The sequence below is a fragment of the Megalopta genalis genome, chromosome 11 (genome assembly GCF_051020955.1).
Source record: "Megalopta genalis isolate 19385.01 chromosome 11, iyMegGena1_principal, whole genome shotgun sequence".
Classification (NCBI taxonomy): domain Eukaryota; kingdom Metazoa; phylum Arthropoda; class Insecta; order Hymenoptera; family Halictidae; genus Megalopta; species Megalopta genalis.
Genome location: NC_135023.1, coordinates 6,699,053 through 6,721,387, shown reverse-complemented (window position 1 = coordinate 6,721,387; position 22,335 = coordinate 6,699,053). Strand labels below are relative to the sequence as shown.

Genomic DNA, 22,335 nt, shown 5'->3' with positions numbered 1-22,335 from the left:
CTGAATACCATTTCGGTATAATGATAAGGATAACAATTTTATTCAATTCAAGAACGTTTCGCGAATACATTAGTTATAATAAGTTAAAAAATACGGTTTGGACTTAACAATAATGATTACAACGATGATAACTCGTGGACTTATTTCATAGTCATTGCCATTTTCTGGCGTTTCCTTTGTACACTTTCTTATCTGCGCGTTTATACTAAATTGCAGTTCCTTGTTGAATTACGATGTAATTACACGCGATGAAAAATAATATTGCACAATTCATGGAAAAACGTGTGACACTCCATCACCGTACACCTATCTTCATATTGAGAACGGCTACATGTTCTAATATAGAGTGACCTCGAAATAATAAATCAAACAATTCTCTCTAAAAAATATACAACGTTTCTTTAGATTGATATGCAAATTTATGAAATCTGTAATTATCGTCACTGCTGTACCTCGTTCTAGAGTGAAACAAATCATCGTGGCACACAATAAATCATTCTCGGATCTGTCTCATTTCACTGTTAAATGAAACGATTAGAAAATTAGCATTCATTTGAAAGTCATCTCGTATGTTAAGCTTCGAATTGTTGTTTGTAATACTTACAATCATTGCACCCCTTGTCGCGATAAGCGGAGCGATCTAAGCTATATACTTGAATTTCGGCGTTTGTTTCGTACACGATAAGACGACGCGGATATCTAAAGGGCTGAACGAATGTCGTTCGTAAGACTTTTGTATTTAACCTGTATACAAAAATATATCTCATTCTTTGAAATCTGTTTCCGAGAACACTAGAAATCTACATGGGCCTACTTTCAATAGAGTCCCGACACGACGTCCGTGACTTTTCCGCGGTTTCCGGTCGCGGACGAGGTCGTGTTTCTCCTTCCAACGGGGCTCTCCTTGATCTGTTGGTTTCCGGAGTATTTGCCAGCGTTGAACCGATTCTTTCCGAGACCAAAAGTGTCGTAGGTTCGGCTGGCGAAGATGCCGGAATCGTTCGGTCTGCTCGTGAACCGATTCGCGATATTTTCGTGCTGGCTGAACGAGTTGTTCTTGGGTCCGTTCTTGGCCATGATCATGGGCGCGCAATCAAAATCCAAATCGTTCCTCTTGGCGGAATTCAATTCGTTTTGACAATTCCACTCGCGGTTCCTCTGCTCCTCGTACAGCTCGTCGCTCCTCAGCTGTTTGTTATTCACGCTAACATTATAAAGCTCGTCGTTTTTCAGGTGTTTGCTCCTAGATTCCTCCTGCCTGCTCTTCGCGTCTATATCGTAGCAATTTCTCGTGTCCTCGAGTCTGTTGGACTTGGACCTGATCACCTGTCTCTCCTCCCGAGACTTCTTGATCTTCTGGTGCTTGCCCGATCTCCATTGGCTCTTCTCCTCCGTGATTACGATGTCCACCATCGAATCGAGGCCCTCGTCGATTCTATCCAGGGATTTGGTCTGCAGACTGGGTGATTTTGGAGCCTCTATGGACGTTGGTTTTCGTGTCAGCAGTGGTTCCAGGTTGAAATCCGTGACGTAGAACAGTCCGCTGTCGCTTCCTCCGCGAGAGGAACACTGCTCCTTCTTGGCCACGTGGGATACATGGTGGAAAGACTCGGACCTGCGCATCCTGTTCCTCGAGCCGTCCTCGAAGAACTGGTGCTCCTGCTTGCTGAGGTTCTCGGAGCTACCCGGCCTACCATAGCTCTGCAGACTTCGATGCTCGTCGAACGAGTTTAGACTCTCGAACTTCCTGATGTGGCTCTCGACTCGGCTTCTTCCGGACCTCCTTGACCTTGGACTCGAGGCGCTGGACTCGAGGTAGTCGTGGCTTGTGGACCTGCGAAGCAACTTCCTCTTCTCCACCTCGCTCCTGTACTTGGAGTTGTGTCTCTGCACGAACCCATCTTGCCTGGACTTGGTCTCGTTCTTCGCCCTGCACGAGCTCTCATAGTTCCTGATCGTTTTCTTGTCCTTCTCGCCCTCGTCGAAGTGTCGGAGATCGTCGTAGCTCTTCTTCAATTTGCCGTCCTGCTCCTCGTCCACGTTTCTCGATTGCTTCTGGAAGTGGTTGCCGTTTGCGTTCCTGATCTGCTCCTCGTAAGTCTGATTCTTCCCGTTGTACTTCAGCCTGGAAGCACTGAGCAGAGAGTCGCTGCCGTCCCCCAAGGTTTCCTCCTCGATTTCTTCGTCGTGAGAGTTGTAAGTCTCTTCGTGGTCCGGGAAGTCGCAGTGTCTGACCGCCATGATGGTGGACAGACAAGGTGGCGATCTCCTCGGAGGCTGGGGGTGCAGGATCGTCGGGACTATGGCGTCCTCTATGTCCGGCCCTTTGATCACAATCTTCACGCTGCCGTCCACCGAGGACTTGGAGATTCTTCTCGCATCAGGATTCAGCCTTCTGTTGCTGCCCGAGTCCGTGCTGTAATCACGATCGTTCCCGAAGTAGGTCACCTGCTCGCCCTTCGCCATGCTCTGAGAAACAGTGGAGCCTGGATTCGACTTCGAAATCTTCGCATCGGACTGCTGGTCCCTCTTCAGGACCCTGTCCAGCATGTACGACTCCGAGCTCTTGAACGCTTGGTCCTTGGAGGTGTTCTGCGGGATCCTCTCCTTCTCCTCGCGATTCTTGTCGCCGAACTCCTGCTCGGCGTCCTTCACGATGATCCTGAGCTCCTCGATCACGTCGTCGATGGTGGTCTCCTGATCGTTGTCCGGCGACGAGCTGTGCTTCTGGTGGTTCCGCATCTGGTGTTTACCGTTCTCAGGGCTGCTGGATCTCTCCGACGAGCTGATGCCCTCGTCCTCCGCGTTCGAGGACACTTTCGGCGACTGCTTCGGCCCGAGCACCGTCACCTTCTCACGGTCCTCCCGGTTGTAGCTGTTCAGCTTCTCGACTTGGAGCTGTTGCAGCTCGGCCTGCAGGGCCGAAACCTTTTTGCTCAGAATTCTACAGGTTTCCTCGGCACGTACCACCCGTCTCTGCAACGTGTCTACGTCGACGCAGTTGTGCGTCCACTTCTGGACCTCCTTGTGCAGAAGCTCGTTCAGGGCGTCCTCCTCCCTGCCGTCCAGCTCTTTCAGCCATTCTTGAAGGACCTGCGGCTCTAGTCCAGCTTCGCAGGCTTCGGCCTACCACAGAGAGAAACCGAGCGTTACATCGGACAATCGGCTAATCGATCGGAGTACGGAGACAGTTCTCGGACCTCGAGGGTCTTCTAGACAAGGCGTGTCTCTGTTCGACGTAGATCGTATTAGAATCGCCGGTTCGATGTCCCGACTCACCTGAATGTATAACCTGGTCTGGGTCCTTGGTGCAGACTTGAGGAAAGCGTTGAGGAAAGAGACTCCTGCGACTCTCAGGGCAATCGCTGCTCTGGGAGCCAGGAGGGCGCCGGCGAGGAATCGGAACCTACCGCCCTCGCCGTACTTGAGCCTCAAAGTGGAGACCGCTTCGGAGACAGCTGCGTGGCCACCCGGAGCCTGGCAGACCTTCGTCAGTAGCTGGAACATAATAATGAATTCGTGCGGGAGCGCGCGGAGACGGGGGAAGGATTTTCATGGCGGTCTGGCCGGCAGTTAATGCCCGTCAACAGTTCCTCCGGCCGGACGAAGATAACGATCTCTTTATTCTCATTATATCCCCCCTCGAGACTGGCAGGTTTCTGTGATCACGTGCCGTGGAAGTAATTACCCCAGTTCGGTTAGTCAACGTCTTCTGATCGTAACCGCGATGCTCGCGAGTGCCTGCGCTTCCCCGGCAAATGGGAAACGCGGGAGAACGAGGGAGAAAGAGGAAACGAAGGAGAAGAAGAAGAAGCTGCTACGTTGCGGGCATGAGTTTGCAAATGAAGCTGGCCGAATAACGTTCGGATAGATGATAAAAACTGGTTCCGAGGACGGACACTCTCGAAATAACGGGCCCCGGAGGCTGCCGAGCGGACCGAGTTCGCCGGAGACGCGAGTTTACGAGGCTCTGAATGGGTCAGATGTGCCCGGGATCCTCCGCGATCGACAAACTGCCAGGCTGACCCACAATCTTCCGCCGCTCGGCTCGTATCGTTTCGAGGATTCTTTAATTAACCGTTCCGTTTACAGTTCGAAAATACGAGCATTTACAACGGGGCCGAAAATAACGCGGGATCCGTTTCATCTTCCCGAACACGCCGTCGACGAAAGGACAAGAGAGATCGACTCTCGCGACTCTGCTAAATCTTTGAAAAATATCGGAGAATCGAATTTTTCTCTAATTTATTGGATCAAGTCTTCGCTCTGTAATGCGCGAGATATTCGCGGCCTATCACCGTCGATGCGTCCGCGAACGCGGAATCTCGTGTAATATAAGCGAGCGGCGGTGTTCTCTAATCCGCCGCGTTGCGAATTAATTTTTCAATCGGCGATCGGAGTATTATGCGATACGTGTAAGCGGCGGCGAAGGTATTAACGTTATTATGAACGAGAAGGAAGCGATAGGCGAGTGGATAAAACCGGTGGCCAAGATATCGGTACAGATTTAATCGGTTTAGCCGCGTGCAAATCGAATGCGTGTTAAATTTAATCGACGACGATCGTCTATCTGGGCCGATCTATCGGAGCCGATGCGAACGATAAAATTGCGATAACGCGACAACGATGAAAGTTTCTCCGTGGTTCGATCTCCGATTCCCTGTGTCAAGCATAATCCGTGGCGAGCGCATTCTCGCGCGGTACAGGTTTCTTTTTTGATTAACAGTACCGCGGCACTCGGAACGGAAGTGACGATTGTTACCTGAAGAGCTAGAACCCGGGACCGGTTCAAGCTACTAGTCAGACAGACTGCCAGAGCAAGAAGACCGGGTTGAGCTTGCACCAGGAGCCTCGGCGCATCGGTGCATCGTTCGGCGCAGGCAGCCAGACACTCGACGCAGCCAAGCTCGTCCAGAGCTGCTCTTCTGGTGCCGACACGCGGACCCGTGTGACCGGAAGAGGGTGGAGAACTTTGAGCTAGCTGAACACCCCGAAGGGTCTCCAACAGCAGCGTGATCCCGTCGGCGGGCGGCGAGGCGAATTCCTGAACGAAGCTGCAAATTAATATCGATATTCGCTTGAGAACGCATTTCCGTCACGTCGCGTAATCGCGTCGCGTCCAATCGGAGCACTCGGGTTCGAGGCGCTCGTTAGCGATGGAATTACTCGGCTCGCTGCGCGACTCGTTTTTCGCTTGTTCTGCTCTTTCAATTCTTACACATCGTTTTGCGAAAACAATGATCAAAGCAAAAAGATGCTTCGATGCTTTTACGATGATTATTCTTCTATCGATTCTTGCTTGTCCGACGCGATCGTACAGTGGCCGAAATAACGATAAGTTCGTCTCATTTTTACGATACAACGAAGCGAATATCGCGAGAACGTGACGGACCTATCATTATTTCGGTCACCGTACTTATTAGAAATGAAATTGTTCCAGACCCCGAAAAAGCTGTTCGGCGCGAGAGGAAATGATTGTCGGACAATTGCGAATGGTCGAGCGTTGAGTGGTTTTTTTTTCTCCAGGGAGCAAAGTGTCATGCGAGAAGAGCGTCGGGACGGGGCGCGAGGTTTTTTGTAATTGATTTCAGGCAGCGAGAGATCGGTGCGAGCAGGAGTTGTCGTATGTGTTTTGCAAAGTGGCGCGTGATTGACTTAATTCCCTAATTGTATAGAGCTGGACCGGAAGCATCTGTAACGGTACGAGCCGTGGCCGTGACGGAGCTCGACGCCGGAGAGGAGCCATTGAACCGCTGACAGTGAAGGAAAAAAGCAGTAATTACATAATTATGGGACCGCGCGATAAACAGAAAAAGGCAATCCGGTTTTATAAGGCGCACCGGTAAGCGAGTTCCTCCGTGGTTGTCAACGGAACGATTATAAGTGTGACGGCACAAGAACCGGGCAACTATTAACGAAGTTAATGCCGAGGCGTATGGAGGGAGGAGAATATACTTCAATTAAATTACACGGTCTCGCGACCACTGAAAACATCATTATTAAACCGGAGAACCGCGGGGACGCTGGCCGGGGCTCCCGCGGAAACACGATTAATCCGACGCCGATTATCGACTCTCGCCGATCGATAAATGAAAATTCCGTCGTTTGTCCGCGGCGCCGGATGTATCGATGCTCGATTGTCAGCCGGTCTCCGATGTCTGTCGGCGTCGTTATCGACGTTTTATGCGCGATTGTTCCGCGTTTCGATATCGCTTCTGCTCGCCGCTCTTCGGTATCGTATTCGTCGATCGTTCGCAGAGAGACCGGCAAGACGAACAGCGCACGATCGTTCTCTCCTTTACGGGCTTGTCCTGTAATTCTGCACTGGTCTTCTCTCTGCTCTCGGCGTGCACCTGTGTGACGGGCTTTAGGTCTCCGTGGACGGGTGCAAGGACGAGGAAATAGATATTATGACTGTCAAAGGGAGTGACGCCGAGTCCACGGGGAAGAAGTTTGTTTCAATGCTGGCCGGGTTTCTTCTCGGTCGCGGGGCCGCCCGTAATGGACGAGTACTATCTTTGATCGTGTCACGTTAGTTTCCTTAATTATACGGATGAAACACGTGTAGCATGGTGCACCAGCCGGTCTGTCAGCATCGTACGCCACGCAGCAATCTCTCTCCGATCGGAGCCGTGAGAATCCCCTTGCCGAGAGGCCTTTTGTCACTTTCTAGAACCTCCTTTGTTGCCTTATGCCTTATGCAACGTTAGCGACGAACGCAGTCGTCGTCGGCCCCGTCATTCATCGATCGTTTCCGTTTCGGAGAATTTTTCGTTCCGAGCCAGCGGGAAAAAAGCAATCGCTAATCATCGCTGTGTTTCAAGCTTCGTTATTGTTCCGCGCCTTTTAAATGCGACACTACAGATTTTCGTATCGCGAATTCTATTATAATATTTGTTTTCTTCGCTAATTTTTATCTAATCTGCGGTAAATTGTACGCATAGTGGGCGTGCCGATAAAAGACGACCCGGGTTCTTCGATCCCGCAATCTCGGGATAACAACGTTTACGCGTCAAAATAACAACCGAACGACGAACTTGAATCACGCGCTCCGTCATCGTCACGAAGTCGTACGTTCCCTCGGAATATCGCGATAAACGCGATTGGATTGGTCAAGCTCGAAAGTGGAATCGCGGTAAAATCGAATACCGCTCGAAAATAACACCGTCGAAGGAACATCGAGTCGTCGAGGAAACGTCGAATCGTCGGCGGAGCTCGATAGTTTTGCCGGTCGCTTGCACAAACAACCATAAATCATGCGCGGCTGGATATCCCGGCTCGAAGAAAGGGATAGACGGAAAAAGAAAACGACATTCGGAGAGACGTTCGGCCAGACGGGGACTCTATAAACACCGTGTATAAGCGCCGTGCGCGCGGGTTCAATGCATGCAAATGAGTATTAAAACGTTTTCTATGTACCCGGCGTATGTACTCGTCGCCTATTTACCCACGGCTAAACCCGCCGAGAAAGAGAAAGAGGGAAAGAGAGAGTTCTCTTCTAACAATAGACGCATTATGTTACAGGCCGTATTATGCATACCGTACTGGAGGTATCGTGATGGCCGGCTGTCGATGTACGTTCGTCGTATACGTGCGCGAAGCACATGGTTGTCTCGCGATTCACGCCGGGAACACCATGGCTCGACTTTGTTGGACGCGCCGAAAAATCATGGATCGATCGTGCGTCAAAAAACGAAAGCTCCGGCAGCCTGTGGACCACCCTGGCAACGTTCTGGACATCAAACTTTGGCTCCACTGCTCCGAGTGGGCGTGGCTTTACAGCTCCCGATTTCCGAAAGACCAGAGCAGCGTTTCCTGGAGGAATCTAGCTTCAAAAGCAGCAATCTTTCTCTGTTGCCAGCAGTCAATTAATATCGATCCGCGATTGGATCTGTGAAACGCAGGCGTGGCTTGCCCGAAATGAGCATGATTCCCAGGCCCATTTGCTTTTCAAAGGGTTCGGTAAGTGCCTCAGGAAGCAATTTATGCCTAATCTAGCACTCAATTGGACATTTTACAGAACCTTGAAAAAAGATCGCCGGCAGATGCATTAGCACTTTAGAGCTCCGAGACCAGCGACAAGCAAAACGAACGTTTTCTTGGGACAAGGGCGTAAAAAATGCTCACGACTGACAGCGGACGTCTTGATTGGCGCGAAGCAATGGCTCGTGGGATCGAACAAATATAGCTGGACCGCTGGAAGGGTCCACGGCGGATGATGATCGTTTCTATTTAAATTCGCAAGCCCCGGAGGTACGGGGTTCTAGTCCCAGTTACGGGACGTTCGCGCGAGGTTGCGTGTCCAAGCGTGTTCGTAGGCCAATGAAAAATCGCGTGCCGGATTCGAGGAGGACAAAGAGGAATTTTGTTTCAAGGCGAGCGACTCCGCTATCGAAAACACGCTTTCCTGGAGACGTCATGCGATGCCTCCTCGGGCCCCGGCGAGCTTGGCCCCAGCCTGGCCTGGCATGGGTGCATTATATTACACCCTGCATTATGCAGACCACGCCGCGCACGTAAGAATGCCTTCGGCGAACGGGGCATGAATATCAAGCGTTCGTTATTGCTCGGCTGTATGGGCACACCCTAAAATCCACGACGATGGACGACGACGCGACCGAAGAAAACGAAAGGACGCTGCGGCGTCGGCGGTGGCGACGACGACTACGACTACAACGACTGCACACGGGCGTGTTTCTCTTTCACGCGATACTTTCGGCCTCCGCCGTAAATGGATTGCATAATTTACTGCGCGGGATGCATCTTCTTACTGCAGCGCGAATCCTCGGCCAGCTTTATCGGCCCCGTAGACGACGCCGGACGAATTAATTCTGCGGTCCTCGCCGCATCCTCCGCAGGAAACTGCGCTCGAATCGCGGCCTCGCTTTATTTATCGCCGCTTTGTGCATCGGTGCCTCTTGATATGACCCACAGCCGATCCCCCCTGGTTTTTGCTATTTCTTTCGCGTACACGCGGTTATAAATTAATTGAACGTCGGTGGATCGCGCGCGGGCAGCTCGATGGTAGAAAAAGATTACGCCGGCTTGTAGTTCGTAAGATTGGAACACACCGACTGGAACGCGCGAACAAAACGGTGGGTTTTGTTCATCGATATCCGCGAGCGTGTAAGTAGATAAAACCGTTTCCAGTAATCGAATCCCGTAGAACGTAGTAATCGTTACCGGTTGATTACGTATCCGAACTATTGACGCTTACATGTTGATTAGCGCGGGGTAATTGCCGTTGTGCAGGAGCGGTGCCGGAAGCGGGCCCCGTTCGCCGGAGGAAGATGAGAAGCCCAGGCATCGGCTCACTTTCCAATCGTGCGCGGCTAAAAGTGAATTGTAAACGGGGATCCAGAGTCAATTAAAATTAATGAAACTAACGTCTCGATTCCGGCGTGAACGGAGACGGGACCCGCCGCGATTGTATCTCTGCCTGTTCGAGGACGGGGATCGGTATCGCGGGGACAGCCGATCGCGGAGCATCGTTCACCGCGCGGCTAGAAACAGAAACGGGATCTGATAATCGCGTGAAAAAAGAAACGAGACTTCCTTGGTTTCCATTAGGTAGGAAGCGGTTACGCATTCGCTGTTACGCGAAGCGGAAGCATCGTGGGGTATCGCGCGGGTTCGGTGGCCGGTCGTGGAGGCTTCTTCTAGGCCGGTGTTGATATTACGCGCCGCCACGGGACAGGCAAAAACGGGGAAACGGTGCCGGGTCTCTATAAAATAAGTGCATTAACTCCGGCCCCATGTTTTTCCGTAACCGACGCTGTAATTACTTGGTTCAAGGTTCACATTAATTAAAATCATCTGCGTGTAACTGCGTGTAACTGCGTGTGCCGCTCCACGGTGCCGCGGGGGACTCCATTATGCACCTCCGCGTCAGAGATCACGTTGCGAACGCATTCAAAACTCCCTGTTACGCTTCTGGTCCCTGCGCTTCGTCGGTCACCCGCGTCTGCAAACAGTTACAGTAATGTCTCCCTAATTGACGCCCAGATTGCCCACAAAAATCGACAATTTGGGAAGAGGAGATACGATTGTTCGAGCCTCGCGTCTCGTTTTCATAATTGTTGACAATTCGTAACTATAAAAACAAACCGCAGGGCTTGAATAATCGTATCTCCTCTCTCCAGATTGTCCATTTTTGTCCACAATCTGAGCGTCGATTAGAGAGACATTACCGTACCCCGACTTCCCAGTATTTCGCTGCTTTTCCGTCAATTTCCTTGATTCGTTCTCGCGTCGGAATCGATTTCTTCGAACTAGGTAAAACCGGTAGATCGGAGATTATACGCGAGAGCAAAACGATTCGTCGATTTTATGCAGCATCGCCGCGCTGATAAACTGTTATCTTTTTCGTTTCTCGAATAGATCGAGCTAACGAAGCGAACGGGTTAACGGTTGCCGCAGCACCAGCAACAACCGTGGCTTCCCGAAAGAACAACAGTGCCCGGCAAAGAAATCAAAATATTTCGTTATCCTGTGGGAATGACGGTCTATCCTGTACATTGTGTTTCGTTATGCTTCTGCCGGGCCGCGCAATAAAGACGGTATAATAACGACGATAATGGCAAGTTCGTTTTGTTACGTGTTCCCATTGTGAGCGCGGGTGAAATTCGTTCCGGGCATACAAAGCTGTCGGATGAATGGAGGCGCGAATCCATTGAGGCGGTCCCGTCAATCGAGGGAGGAGAAGGTTTTTAAAGGGGCAATGATTGACAAAAGACAACCGCCGACACGGAATATCAATGAAAGGCGACGCGGGACGCCTGATTCGCATGACAAGGGCCTCGGGACGAGGTAAATACAGGCGGGAGCCCTCTTCGAGGAGCCGATGAACGCGCGCTCATCGCGAATATCGCGTGCCGCACTTTCCGTAATTCTTTCAACACTTGCCCGTGTTCGGAGCACGAATGATTCCTCGGCGAGCAAACCGACGCGCAACGATTCCCCGGTGAATCGCAAAGCCATTCCGCTTTAATTGCGCGGGTATACGAGTGTCTAATTAAATGTACTCCGAGTTAATAGACGATAATAACTCGGCGGACTGCGGCCCGCGGTTCTTTTCGTTGTTTCTTGCTTCGCTGGATCGGCGCACGGTTTAATAACACGTCAGTTTTCATTGACGGCCTAGTCGATCTGTGCTCCCGAGACTCGAGACTCGAGACCAGAGACCTCGAGATCCGAGCGAATCCCGTGCCCCTGCCGTGATGAGCACGCAAATCCACGGAATCGAGACGGGATCGACTCTCGTCGATGAAAGCACGCAGAAGGGAAAGCGACCCACGATGATATTTCGCCGATGATTTCGTGTAATCGGCGACGATCATCGTTCATTTCAGGGTCTGTCGTTATTGCTTTTTTTGCTCGGGTAATCGTCCGAGGTCTCTGGGTCGCCGATGACTCGAGATTCGCCGCTTGCAATCCAACCGGAGGACTAATTCGCAAGAGAGAATTTCTGATTCGAAACCGCGCGGATCGAAAAGTGTGACGCGGGCCCCAGCTTCGTATTCTAATCGCGCAGGTTCTCGTCGAGGGTGTTCGAGTGCGTCGGATCTCGCTCATTCGCGCCATAATTGATCTCCTCCTGTGCGCACCAGTTTGCCGCGTCTTTTATAATTTGCGCGTTTATCATCTCTTAATGGCGACCGGCCGGTAAGGACGATTTGTTATTACGATTATTATTATTATTATTCGTTGTGGCCGCACCTCCTCGAGCTCGAGTTTCCCAGCGTCGAATCCATGTACATCCGCTCCAGATACCAGACGCGATCCGCTCGAGCTGCTGGATGTGATCGTTCGACGACGTAATCAATCTCGACAGGCAATTATTAAGCTCGGCTCGAAAATAAATCGATTCCGTCAGGTGGCACGGAGGCGGGTAAAAGGCGGCGACCGGCAAAAAGCCCGTCTAAACGCTCTAATAAGATCCCGGCGAGTGATACACGGTCCCCGGGATCGCGTAGATCGAGGATGCGTCTCGTCCAGATCGATTTGCGGATCGAGCACGCTGCGCCGGCCGCGGCCGCGGCCAGGCCGATACAGTTATCCGGTAATATCGGTATTCGTTTATCCGGGACCGCTGCTGGTCGCTCGGTTATCCGGTCTTCCAACGTTCTAGAGCCGATCTCCACCGTATGTGGGACAATCGCGTCCGCCATATGGCGTCGCTGCCATCTGGGATCCTAGTAAATTTCTCGGACGAAGCAATGAGTCGAAAAGAAATGATCGTTCAGCATCAAACGGTTGTCCCTAATTGGCCACCGTGTGAATAACGGCGCCGCGATGTTCATCGAGATCGGCGCTCTTTCTCTCTCTCTAAACCGTTTATAATGTGCTTTCTGAGAAATCTTCGTAAACCGTGCAGCGACTTCAATTTTCGAATAACCGCGGGCCTTCGTTCGCAAATTGCTTGCATCTCTTTCGTCTCGCGATTCTCTTGGGCTGAGGAAACATTCGGAGCAGACAAACCACTTTCTGAAACTGGAAAATTACGCGAATTCGAAGCGACAGTTCGGACGAATTTTGAGGTACGTTCTCGTGGGTCTATTTCTATGAAACTTAGCTTAAATGAAAGCTGAAAGTGTCTACTTTAAGACGTGGTGGATTAAGCTGGAACTGTACAATAAGTCTGTTCGCGTCGTCGACAAGAAAACGCGAAAGAACTCATTACACGATCTGTCCACGTTGAAGTCCATCGATTTACTGGCAGGTTTCTAAGCGGAATAAGCAAACAATAGCGTCCTATCGGCCTCGAAGCACGGAGCGTACTGGTCTCGCAGAGCTTTCGGTGCGGGGATTAGAACCGTTTGGAGCGCAGCGAATCGATTTCTTGCGGCGCGGAATCGAACGCATCCCGTTCACCGCAAAATTGCTCGCCGATGCGTCGGCTCGCGACTAAATTGCGCTTAATAAGAGCGAACGAGCCACGCCGATCGAGCTGGAATTAATTAGAGGGCATCGCCTCGATGGTTTCTGGCCCCTGGAATTTCGTTCGGGCTCCCTCGGCCCGTCGAATCGAATCGAATCACCGCGCTCTATTTTCGCAGCCGATCGTGGTTAAACGGTTTGCGGCCGGGATTTTCGATCGAGTTTTATCGTGCGGTTGCGTGAGATCCGCGGCTTTTCAGCTGGGTGGTCTGCAGCCTGGAAATATATTTAATTTAGAATTCCTCTTGCCATGAACCATCGACCGTGCAATTAATTCGCTTCTGTTCGGTTTCGATGATCGGGCAAATGAAAGTTTTTGCCGGCACGGAGGCTCGGGGATTAGCTTCGTTCTCGGCCTCTCCCTGACCCTTCCAACAATTTGCCACGTTTTATTATTTGCGAATGGTGCACACGATCTCGTTTCATTCGATTAGCTTCTTTCAGAGAGAGAGGATTTTATTGCTAGATCCGAAGACTCCGGTGGAGCACGCTGCGATTACGCATCAGCCGATCCATCGAACGAACGAAACGTCGGGGCCGGGTTCGCTCTCTTCACGGGAATCGATTCTGCTCGTAAATTGCGAATTCGAGGCATTGAACGGCAAGGCGAACGCGTCGCAGCCCCCTGGAATCGCAGGTTTATCGCGTCGGTCAATTAGCGGCGTGTCTAACGATCGCGATTTTACGCGTCGTGAATAAACAGCGATGGCCACGCGCTGCGGGCGATTCGAGACAAACGGCGTCGATCTCTCGTCGGTGGTCGGCGTCGCTCGGAATCGAATCGCGTCTACGTCTCGATCCTTAATCATCCCGGCGCGGCGCCTAACGGGGACGAGGACTATTATTTTGCCCTTCGTCGGACGTGATATCCGAGCAACTCGCTTTCCGGTCTCGCTCGCGAAGTCGTTTTTTTTGCCGCGCGGAGCAGTCACGGAGGGATCTAGTTTCTTTGTTACCTCCCGATCGCTGGCCAACGAGAAGAACCTTATTACAGGAAATAGAGATCGGTTTTTGCGAGCCGCCGGGAGGATTACCGATTGAAACGCGCGCGGATCGACGACGATCTCTCGCCCCTTATCGCCGTTAAAGAGTTAATGCGATCTCCGACGTGTGGACAGGCAGATTGAAACGCACCGGAAGCCGGCAACGGCCGGTTGAACGGATCACCGGTCCAGCGGGAGAAAGAATGTTTAATTCAAAGGCTGCTAACTCACGGTGATTAATAAAGTTTAGCGTGGCGGCGGCGGCGGCGGTGAGGATAAAATCTTTCCCGATCGCGCGTTTACGACGCGGCCGAGTGTAAAATCTTTCTTCACGAATCCGGCTAACTGTAAAAACAACAGGAATCGACGGTGGATCTCGGGGACCAGAGCTGCTAGACTCGGCGCCGAAGAATCCAGGCGACTAATCTACGGCCGAATCAGGCAAGAATTTTTATGGGACGCATCTTTGGGACCGGGAAAAAGAAGCGCGTAAAAAGTAACTGTAAAGACTGGCTCTCTCGATCGAGCCGGGCCGATCCTCCCGTCTGATCAGCGTCGACGCTCTTTCGAGTCGTTAGTTCCGGCGGGAGATCGTAAATTCTGCCGGGGCGATCGCTTGTTCTAATTGTTCACGGATAATCAAGCTGGCCTGCTCTTCCGGGTGGCCGTCGATACTCCCCCGTTTCCGCAGCATAGTTTCCTGCGAAAGTGAATCGCAGCCGTCGTCCCGAGCACTCTCCTTTCCGCGCGCATTGTGCAACGGAGAAATTTCGAAATTGCTGGCGTGGCTTTTTGCTTTCAGGGAAATCAACTTCCTGCCGATGGTATAAATCTTAATCACCCTGCTCTTGCCCCGTTAAAACCTTTCTACGGCCGATAGTTCGTTAGCGAGCCATCGCGGTTCTGGCGTCGATTGCGAAGCAACGCGATTCGTTTATCCGGCCCCCGATCTTTACCGTAGCGACGGAGGAAACGTACGTTCTTCTTTGCTGCGCTAGAAACGTGACGAGGTGATTATTGAAATGCTCGAACTGTGTAGAGCAGTTCCGACGGACCACTTAGGGGCCCGATGCAAAAAGGTTCGGTCACGATGCGAGCCGGAAATTCCTTGTATCGGCGATGAGAGTGCCGCGGTTCACCAACCTTGGAAATGCCAGCCTGAGGTCCGTTCTAAGCTTGTTCAACAGCTCGCTGACCGAGGTGAATTGTCTCAAGGTCATCTCGCCGCTTCCGGAAGCATAACCGGAACTCGAGCTGGTCGTCGAGGGCAGGGTGCCTTGGGAGTCCTGGACGCTTCCTAATGGACGCCTTCCCCATCGTCTGAGCGCGATAGCGTAGTCCTCCGCGTTGTACGTAGGTGGTCTTAATCGCTCCTGCGAACAGAACAAGGACACTCAGCGGTAATGGCCACAGGCTATCGCGGTGAATACATTAACGAAACGGCCGCGGCTAGGAGAACCTCCCGATTGAAGCGGATGGACGGAGGTTCTGCAACGAATTGACGTAACGAGCCGGCGCATTCGATATCAACTCGTCCGGCCAGTCGGAGCTTAACCTAATTTCAAAAAATTCTAGCCTCCATTAACGTAGAGTTCGAGACGCGTCAAATATTCCTACAGTTCCCTGAACCTTCGCCATTGAAATAAAAAAGGAGTCGTCCGAATCCAACGTGCGGTCTCCGAAATAAAAATCCGTGAGTATACCGTGCGCGATCGATGAAGATCGACCAGCGTTGCGAAGTTTGAAAATTCGCATTTCGTGAATGATTTTAGCGATTGATCTTGAATGAACTTCGATATGCAAATAGAATCTCGATTATCCGGGCTGATCAGAGCGACACAAATGTTCAGACATTAGAACAATTGCTTAGTCGAATTATCAGATGCTATTTTTATTGATTTGTACGATAAATCGTTTCGTGCATGATTCGTCTTCGGTCGAGCCGATTGCAGATAAAAAGTATTTAAAATGATTCTGATATCGAAGAGCCGGATAATCGAGATTCTATTTTACCGCGATCCGAAACAGCCTCCGAGAGGAATAAACTTCGGGCGGACGATAGGAAAGGAAGGAAGCCGTGTCTATTTATATACTAATTTTATGTATCTTGCCTCGAATAAAATCTATCATAAAGATATGAGAAATGCGGAATGTACGACGAGTCTCCCGGCTCCGGCAGAAGGAAGTCGCAGTTTGAAAATAGTTAGGAAACGAGCCGGTAAAAAATTGATGCGCACCGACGAGATCATGAAAACTCGATCGGCGGATACCGCAACCGTTCGCTCATAACGATCCGTATCGATCGGATCGCGTGAATTACAGTCGTATCCGACTATGAAATATGCAGGGGATGGAGTGGGAGGCAGTACGAAGTTAATTTCACGGCGCTTCCTACCATAAATCGATAGGATTACAGTGCTTATCGCGTGGCGGTCCGGTTCACGCGGATCGCGGACTTGGTAACGGCGCGGTGCGGCGCGGCATCCCGTTGAGTCGATTGATTCCACGTTGAAACATCCCGATCGATCGATCCGATTAATTGATCGCCCGTGTCGACTTCTGGCGCTTTTACGAGAGCCAAGAAGCCGAAGCGGTTACGGATCCTGGAGCGAGCCGTCTCGGCGATCCGGAATCGGACGGGGATGATTTATCGCGTTTCGTCGTCCGAACGAATCCAGGAATGCGACGATCCATTTACCACGAAGGTCGCGCAGCAGCTTTCTAAACGACCGATCGAGAATACCGCGAATGTCCGACGCAGGATCGCTTAGACTTATTGTTGGACGATTGCGGTTTTACGCGGCGTGGTTAATCGGTCAGCGCTAACAAGAAACCGAGTTTCTATTTCGTGGTCGCTTACCCTTGGAACCGCAGAGCTCCTAGGATTTTTCCGTTCTGTCCCGGTCTCTTGCCGGACGGCTAAAAAACTGTACCTTGGCAACCGATAGTTTCGCACCCTGCAGTCCAGCGTTGACAAAAAGACACCGACCGCGGGTCGTAAAACGGCGTTAACGGTTCCAAGCCTCGAAAACGGCGATTTCCTTCCAGCGTGATGCGCGCGCGATAACGTGGACACGTTCGTAAAATGTCTAACGGCGTGGATAGAGTGGACTCGTGCGTAGATCAATCATGTTTCGTTGCTCGACGGTTTTTCATGGTGTTCGAGGCGTTCGCGGAACGGGATCTCGAGCCAGGAAATCGTTACGGAGAGAAGGGTTCGGACGTAACCGTTGTAATTATGCATGTAATTAGGCAAAGCCTGTCGACGAAAATAACGTTGCCCGCGGACAAGGGGGACTCCGAGATCGCGATCCTCCGGATCCATCGTCCAGTTCGATCGAAGAGGATTCATGCGAAACAAAACAAACCGGCGGGCAACCTAGTTGCATACGTGAACGTCACGCTTTCTTGCGCTGCTCCCGAGTAGTCATCGATTTGTCACCGTTGGTGTCGTTTGTCGCGAAAAAACGAATAACCGAGACGCGAGATTATTTGTTCGGAAATCGCGGTCAGGATACTGTGCCACGGTCGATCTAATTTCAACGGGGACTCGTTCGCGCCTTCCTCGGGCTCGATTCGACCGAAGCATGCATGTATTCGGATGCGACTTTCACGAAAGATCGGCCGAGGCGACGAGGCGTCGCCTGTCAACGCTCATTCCGTCTCATTAACCGTTGCTGGCACGAATCTTCGAGACGTTGCATCTCTTCGGCTACGGAACACCTGCGCGAAACGGATAATTTATCGATTTGTGCGAGCACCGAAGTCCAGGTACTTAGAATTTACGATTTCGGTCACGAAGCTTCCGCAGTTTTTCGCGAGAAAATGATTACGTTCGCGGGCGCACGCGTTTCGTTGTTAATAGGTTGCACCGTGGATGATTTCCCGGCGTTAATCAGCCCCCTCACCCCCCGTTGACAAATCGCCTCCCTCGCAGGCCCTCGACGCGGACAAATGCGTTCGGGGCGATCGCGGGCCGCAGAATTCGAATGCACCCGACGATGCACGTTAATGCACGTCCGGATATTAAATCCGCGCGGTACGTTCGAACGCGGGACGATCGATTCTTTCGACGACCGGTGTGCCTAGGCCTTAGGTCGCGCGGGACAAAACAGCGCTTTATAAATTGAGCGGTCGAATGGTATGCGGCATGCATAATTAATCGGCGGAATTATGCGAGCAGGTATTCATGAGTTGGTCGGCCGGACCGCTTCGTTTGTGCTCGCTCTCTGTCTCTCTTTCTCTCTCTATCTCTCTCCTTCTTTTACGAGCGAATTCCTAAATGCTCCGAAGAATTTCGAGGCTTCCTATTTTTCGCACGAGGAATCGAACGATTCGTTGGGTAAGTGGATCGACGGGCATCGCGATTTCTTCCTGGAACCGACCGCGTAAATTCTTCCGTCGCGTCGATTCACCGCGCGCCAAAACCTCGAACAATCGTTCGGTTTTCTTCTAACGAAGCGTCGGGTCAGGACGATTCGTTCGGTCGCTGCACAGATAGATCTCGAGATCCTTGTTGGGATCGACGACGACGCGCCGTTTCCTCCGTCGAAGGAAGAAACTGCAGCAGCAACGATACGAAGAATCTTGGCTCCCTTTTCTCCGACGAAGAAGCAATTGGCAATTCATTTCGAAGGATTTCGACCGATTTCGCTTTTTCCCGGGGAGGAATCCGGCTCGAGAAGTGTCGAAGAATTCAACGTTGCGGCGAGACGGAGGGTCGAACGATCGCCGCGTCGATCGGTTCGGTAGCTAAACGGGGAAACGATATTGCGGATCCTTCCTGGAAGAGCCGCGATCCTCTTTGCTGGAGGACATAACAGGAGGACGGCGGAAAATAGCGCAACGCGATCCGGCCTTATAATGCGTCGATTTTCGCGGCGGTTGCGACAAATAGATTAGAACTGCCGGGATTATGATAGAGAGCAAGCCTATTCTAGCCGGATAACTGCCTGTAATCTTCCTCCTTTAACACATTTCTGGCCCGTTTATCGAACCTCCTGGACGCGGCTCGGTTCTCACGGCGTCCCCGCGCAGAAAAACGACTAGCCGGACACTTACAACACCTACCTGACCGCCTCGGATACACTCTATATTGACTGAATGCTGGAGAAGATATGCTAATCGAAAACATCCTGGCTGAGCTTGAATACCGCCGCGCGACTCGCTTGTCTCACCGCCATCTAACTTAACGCGATTCGCCTTCTTTTCCCCTTTTTTTATCCGTGCCGGTTTAGAAGGCTCCCTCCTATCAGCGTGCAACGATCCTTTCGGTACCGTGTGCCTTCTTCTCCCGCCGAGAAAACGCGTAGGTATACTGACCTTTTCCGGTTGCAATCCCCACGGCTTCACTACCAGCAGCTCCTCGTCCGCGTTCGGCGCCATGTCCGACTCGCTGAAAGACAAAAACGAACCACTTTAATAATGATTAATGAGTTCGCGCTCTATGAATATTCAATCGGCGCCGAGCGAGCGAGTGTCGGGCCAACGTGTGAAGCCACTGAATGATTCAACAGCGATTAGGCGCTGCTCGAATCGCTTCTGTCTTATTGTCCCCTTGCTCGTTCATTTTTTGTCGCCGATGAAAATCGCTTACGAAAATCGATCCGCTATTACCACGATTATATTTTCATTTTTAATCGTACAAGACTGCCCCCGGCCGTTAATCGGTCGAATCGTAGTAGATTCGACGAGATTCCGACCTCGCTGTGCTTCCGTATAAAAATGCGCAAGTGCATCGGAGCTGCGGCGTCCTGAAAAAAAGACGCGATCCGGGCCGCGCAAAAAGAGCCACGAGCGAAACGGAGCATTGAAATCGGTGCGCGAGTTCTTCGGTCGAATTCCAGCGATTAATCGGTGGACGCCTCGGCGATATTCGCCGGCGATCGGCAAGAAGCTCGCGCGAACCACGGTGTTTCGATCGACGAAATCGTCGGCCAACGATGCGGTCGATTGGGAAGTTGCACGCGTCGATTGGCGTCGCGTCGCGTCAGGTGCGCTCGTCCAGTTTGTGGAACGACGCCGGGGAATTTCCTCCGTGGAATTTTCAAACGGTACCTCCTCGTGCTCGCTCGTTTCGTTCCGCCGCAACGGAGACGAGCTCGCCGGTCGCTGCAACGTCTTTCTCGTTCGCCGTTGCGATAGGATCGACGCATCGCGTCGCGAGCCAAGCTTTGGGCCTAAAATTCGATTCCGGCGGATTACACGGCTCGGATAAGCCGGCCGATGTCGCGGCGACTCGCGAAATACCTAAAGGATGCGGGATAATGCGGGGAGGAATCCTTATCTTCCACGCCCGAGCCTGATCGTGCCTCGCCGTTTAAACAGCGCCAATTAGCCTAACGAGTTTACAATAACAATTTTATTAATTAATGAGTTTCACACCTGGCCTGGGTATGCGCCGGCTGATTAGGCGTTGGGCGCATTAAATCGTACAATGTTGCGATAGAATATTCATGCCGAACCGGCGCGGCAGGACGAGATGCAAATGAATGGAACGCGGCGGATACGAGGAACCAGAAACGTTTCCCCGGAACGAGTAATGGCCGGGCAACTGTGTAATTAATAGTCGCGTTAAGGAGAACTTGGAATTCCGCTTGCGGAGAGCAGGAAACGCGGGCTTGTATCCTGTGTGTGGGTCGCTTCTTCTCCGAGCGGAGGCCTTTGGAAAAACGAAGAGCGTCAGGCTGCTTTACACTTTTCCCTTTTAACGTTCAAACTCCGTCACGGTCTTGGCAATAATCTCGGAAATATTGTTATGGCTCCGCGAGAAACTCCCGATATCTTGCGATCTGCCTGCTCCTAGCACGGCAATTAAAAGCGCCGGAGCTAGTTAGACATGCGCGCGATGCCCGATGATCGATCTCGGATGCTTTTCGTGCGAGTACACTTTTAGCCGTTTCCAGGACGCCAGAGATTCTCAAATCGAGGGCACTTGGAGCTCTGTACCAATAATCGCTTTCGTCCAGCAGTAAGAGTCTAGCAGAAGCAAATCGACGGCTAATTGATCTCGTGATGGATTGGTTTTGTCGAGTGTCCGGCCATCTTAGGAAACTTTCGATCGAATGCACCAATGCTTCGCTTAGCAGTTCTTCAAATACAAGCACATTTGGTAATGCAAAAATTATTTTGGAACGCGATATTTTAGCGGCGCCTCGCTCGAGTGCAAAGGGTTGATTCACTGGTCTCGTTAATCAGTTAACGTTTTCGTAGTATTTGTGTGATTTGTATATATTTTTCCTTTGGTGTGCCAATGGTTTACCGCCCGCACGATCAAGACGAATAAGTAAATGATCGAAACGGACACCGTACGCGGCGTAATTGTTTAATAAATCGAAGCAACGATGCTCCACCGGTGGAACGATACGATCGCTCGCGTGGCCGTCGCGTCGCGTCGGGTTAATTTGCGGCGTTTTCACGGTCCGACGCGAGGCGACGCGAGGCGACGCGATGCACCGAGGGGACTTGCATCAGCACGGACACAGGAGGATGCGGCTCGCCGGCTTGGCAAAAGTCGATTTCGTGGCCGGGCTCGGATAATAATAGGAGTCACGAACGCGGGCCGGTCACGACGCCGCTTGCCGGCGTATGATCCTGTATCGACTGATCGAAAAGGGGCCCAGCTACTCCTTCTCGATCTCGCCGGCTCGATCAGAAATATTCTGGTAATGCGCGGCTCGTCCTGACCTTACGGGCCGCGCAACGAATCGTGTCGATTCAGGTAATCCCCGCTGGTAAGTACGGCCATCAGCGATAATGACTCGAAAATATTATAATCCAGCCGGTAGGAATTGGTTTCCGATGACTCTGGCCGGGCATGTGTCGCGCACCGAAGGGGGCTATTGCGAGCCCCCCTCTCTATCCTACGGGGCTCCGAGGTATTCGTTGAAACACGCTAACAGCTGGATCGTGTAGCCGGAGCCTGTGATTCGCCGAACAGGTAAATAGGACAAATTTACGGCAATGGGCTCCGTGGGTCGTTTAAAGGTTTTTCAGGGGCGTTATCCCGCTGAAAGAGTTGTAACCGAGCGAGCCCCGGCTCGGCGCGGCGCGGCGCAGCGAGGGAAACCAAAGACAATAACGAGGGAATCGTGCGGAACATTAATTGCGGTTCGTCGTGCGCGAACGCCAAGCTGTTAAATTCGCCGCGCCAACAGGCGCGGTCGCGCGAATAAATAAGAGGATTTTTCCGACGGGCAATTCGGAAAGAGTTACCGCGGCCCGTTTAACGCGCAACAGGAACAGCCGGAGCTAATAAACACTGTTCGAGAGTTCGGAGAAAACGTCTGCTGAAATGTTCCGCGAGATTTTAGTTTCTTCCGCGATCCCCGCTCGATCGCGATAAGGAATCGAGGCATAATTCCGTGGAAATGGCAGCGCGCATACCGCGGATCAACGTCTGCCAATCAAACGC

The 22,335-nt window shown here is 51.8% G+C and overlaps 1 protein-coding gene across 2 annotated transcripts in view; it reads right to left on the bottom strand.

The window, feature by feature from the left end:
• Nucleotides 1–18: 18 nt before the first annotated feature.
• Nucleotides 19–22,335, bottom strand: part of mwh (multiple wing hairs) — a 66,300-nt gene continuing 43,983 nt past the window's right edge. For both annotated transcript variants that reach the window (XM_033480589.2, XM_033480590.2), the window contains exons 2-6: nt 19,245–19,317; nt 15,066–15,295; nt 4,763–5,054; nt 3,280–3,498; nt 19–3,126 (exon numbers count right to left, since the gene is read on the bottom strand). In XM_033480589.2, the coding sequence (XP_033336480.2) occupies nt 817–3,126; nt 3,280–3,498; nt 4,763–5,054; nt 15,066–15,295; nt 19,245–19,317 (3,124 nt within the window). In that variant the 3' untranslated portion in view covers nt 19–816. The remainder of the gene's footprint in view (nt 3,127–3,279; nt 3,499–4,762; nt 5,055–15,065; nt 15,296–19,244; nt 19,318–22,335) is intronic.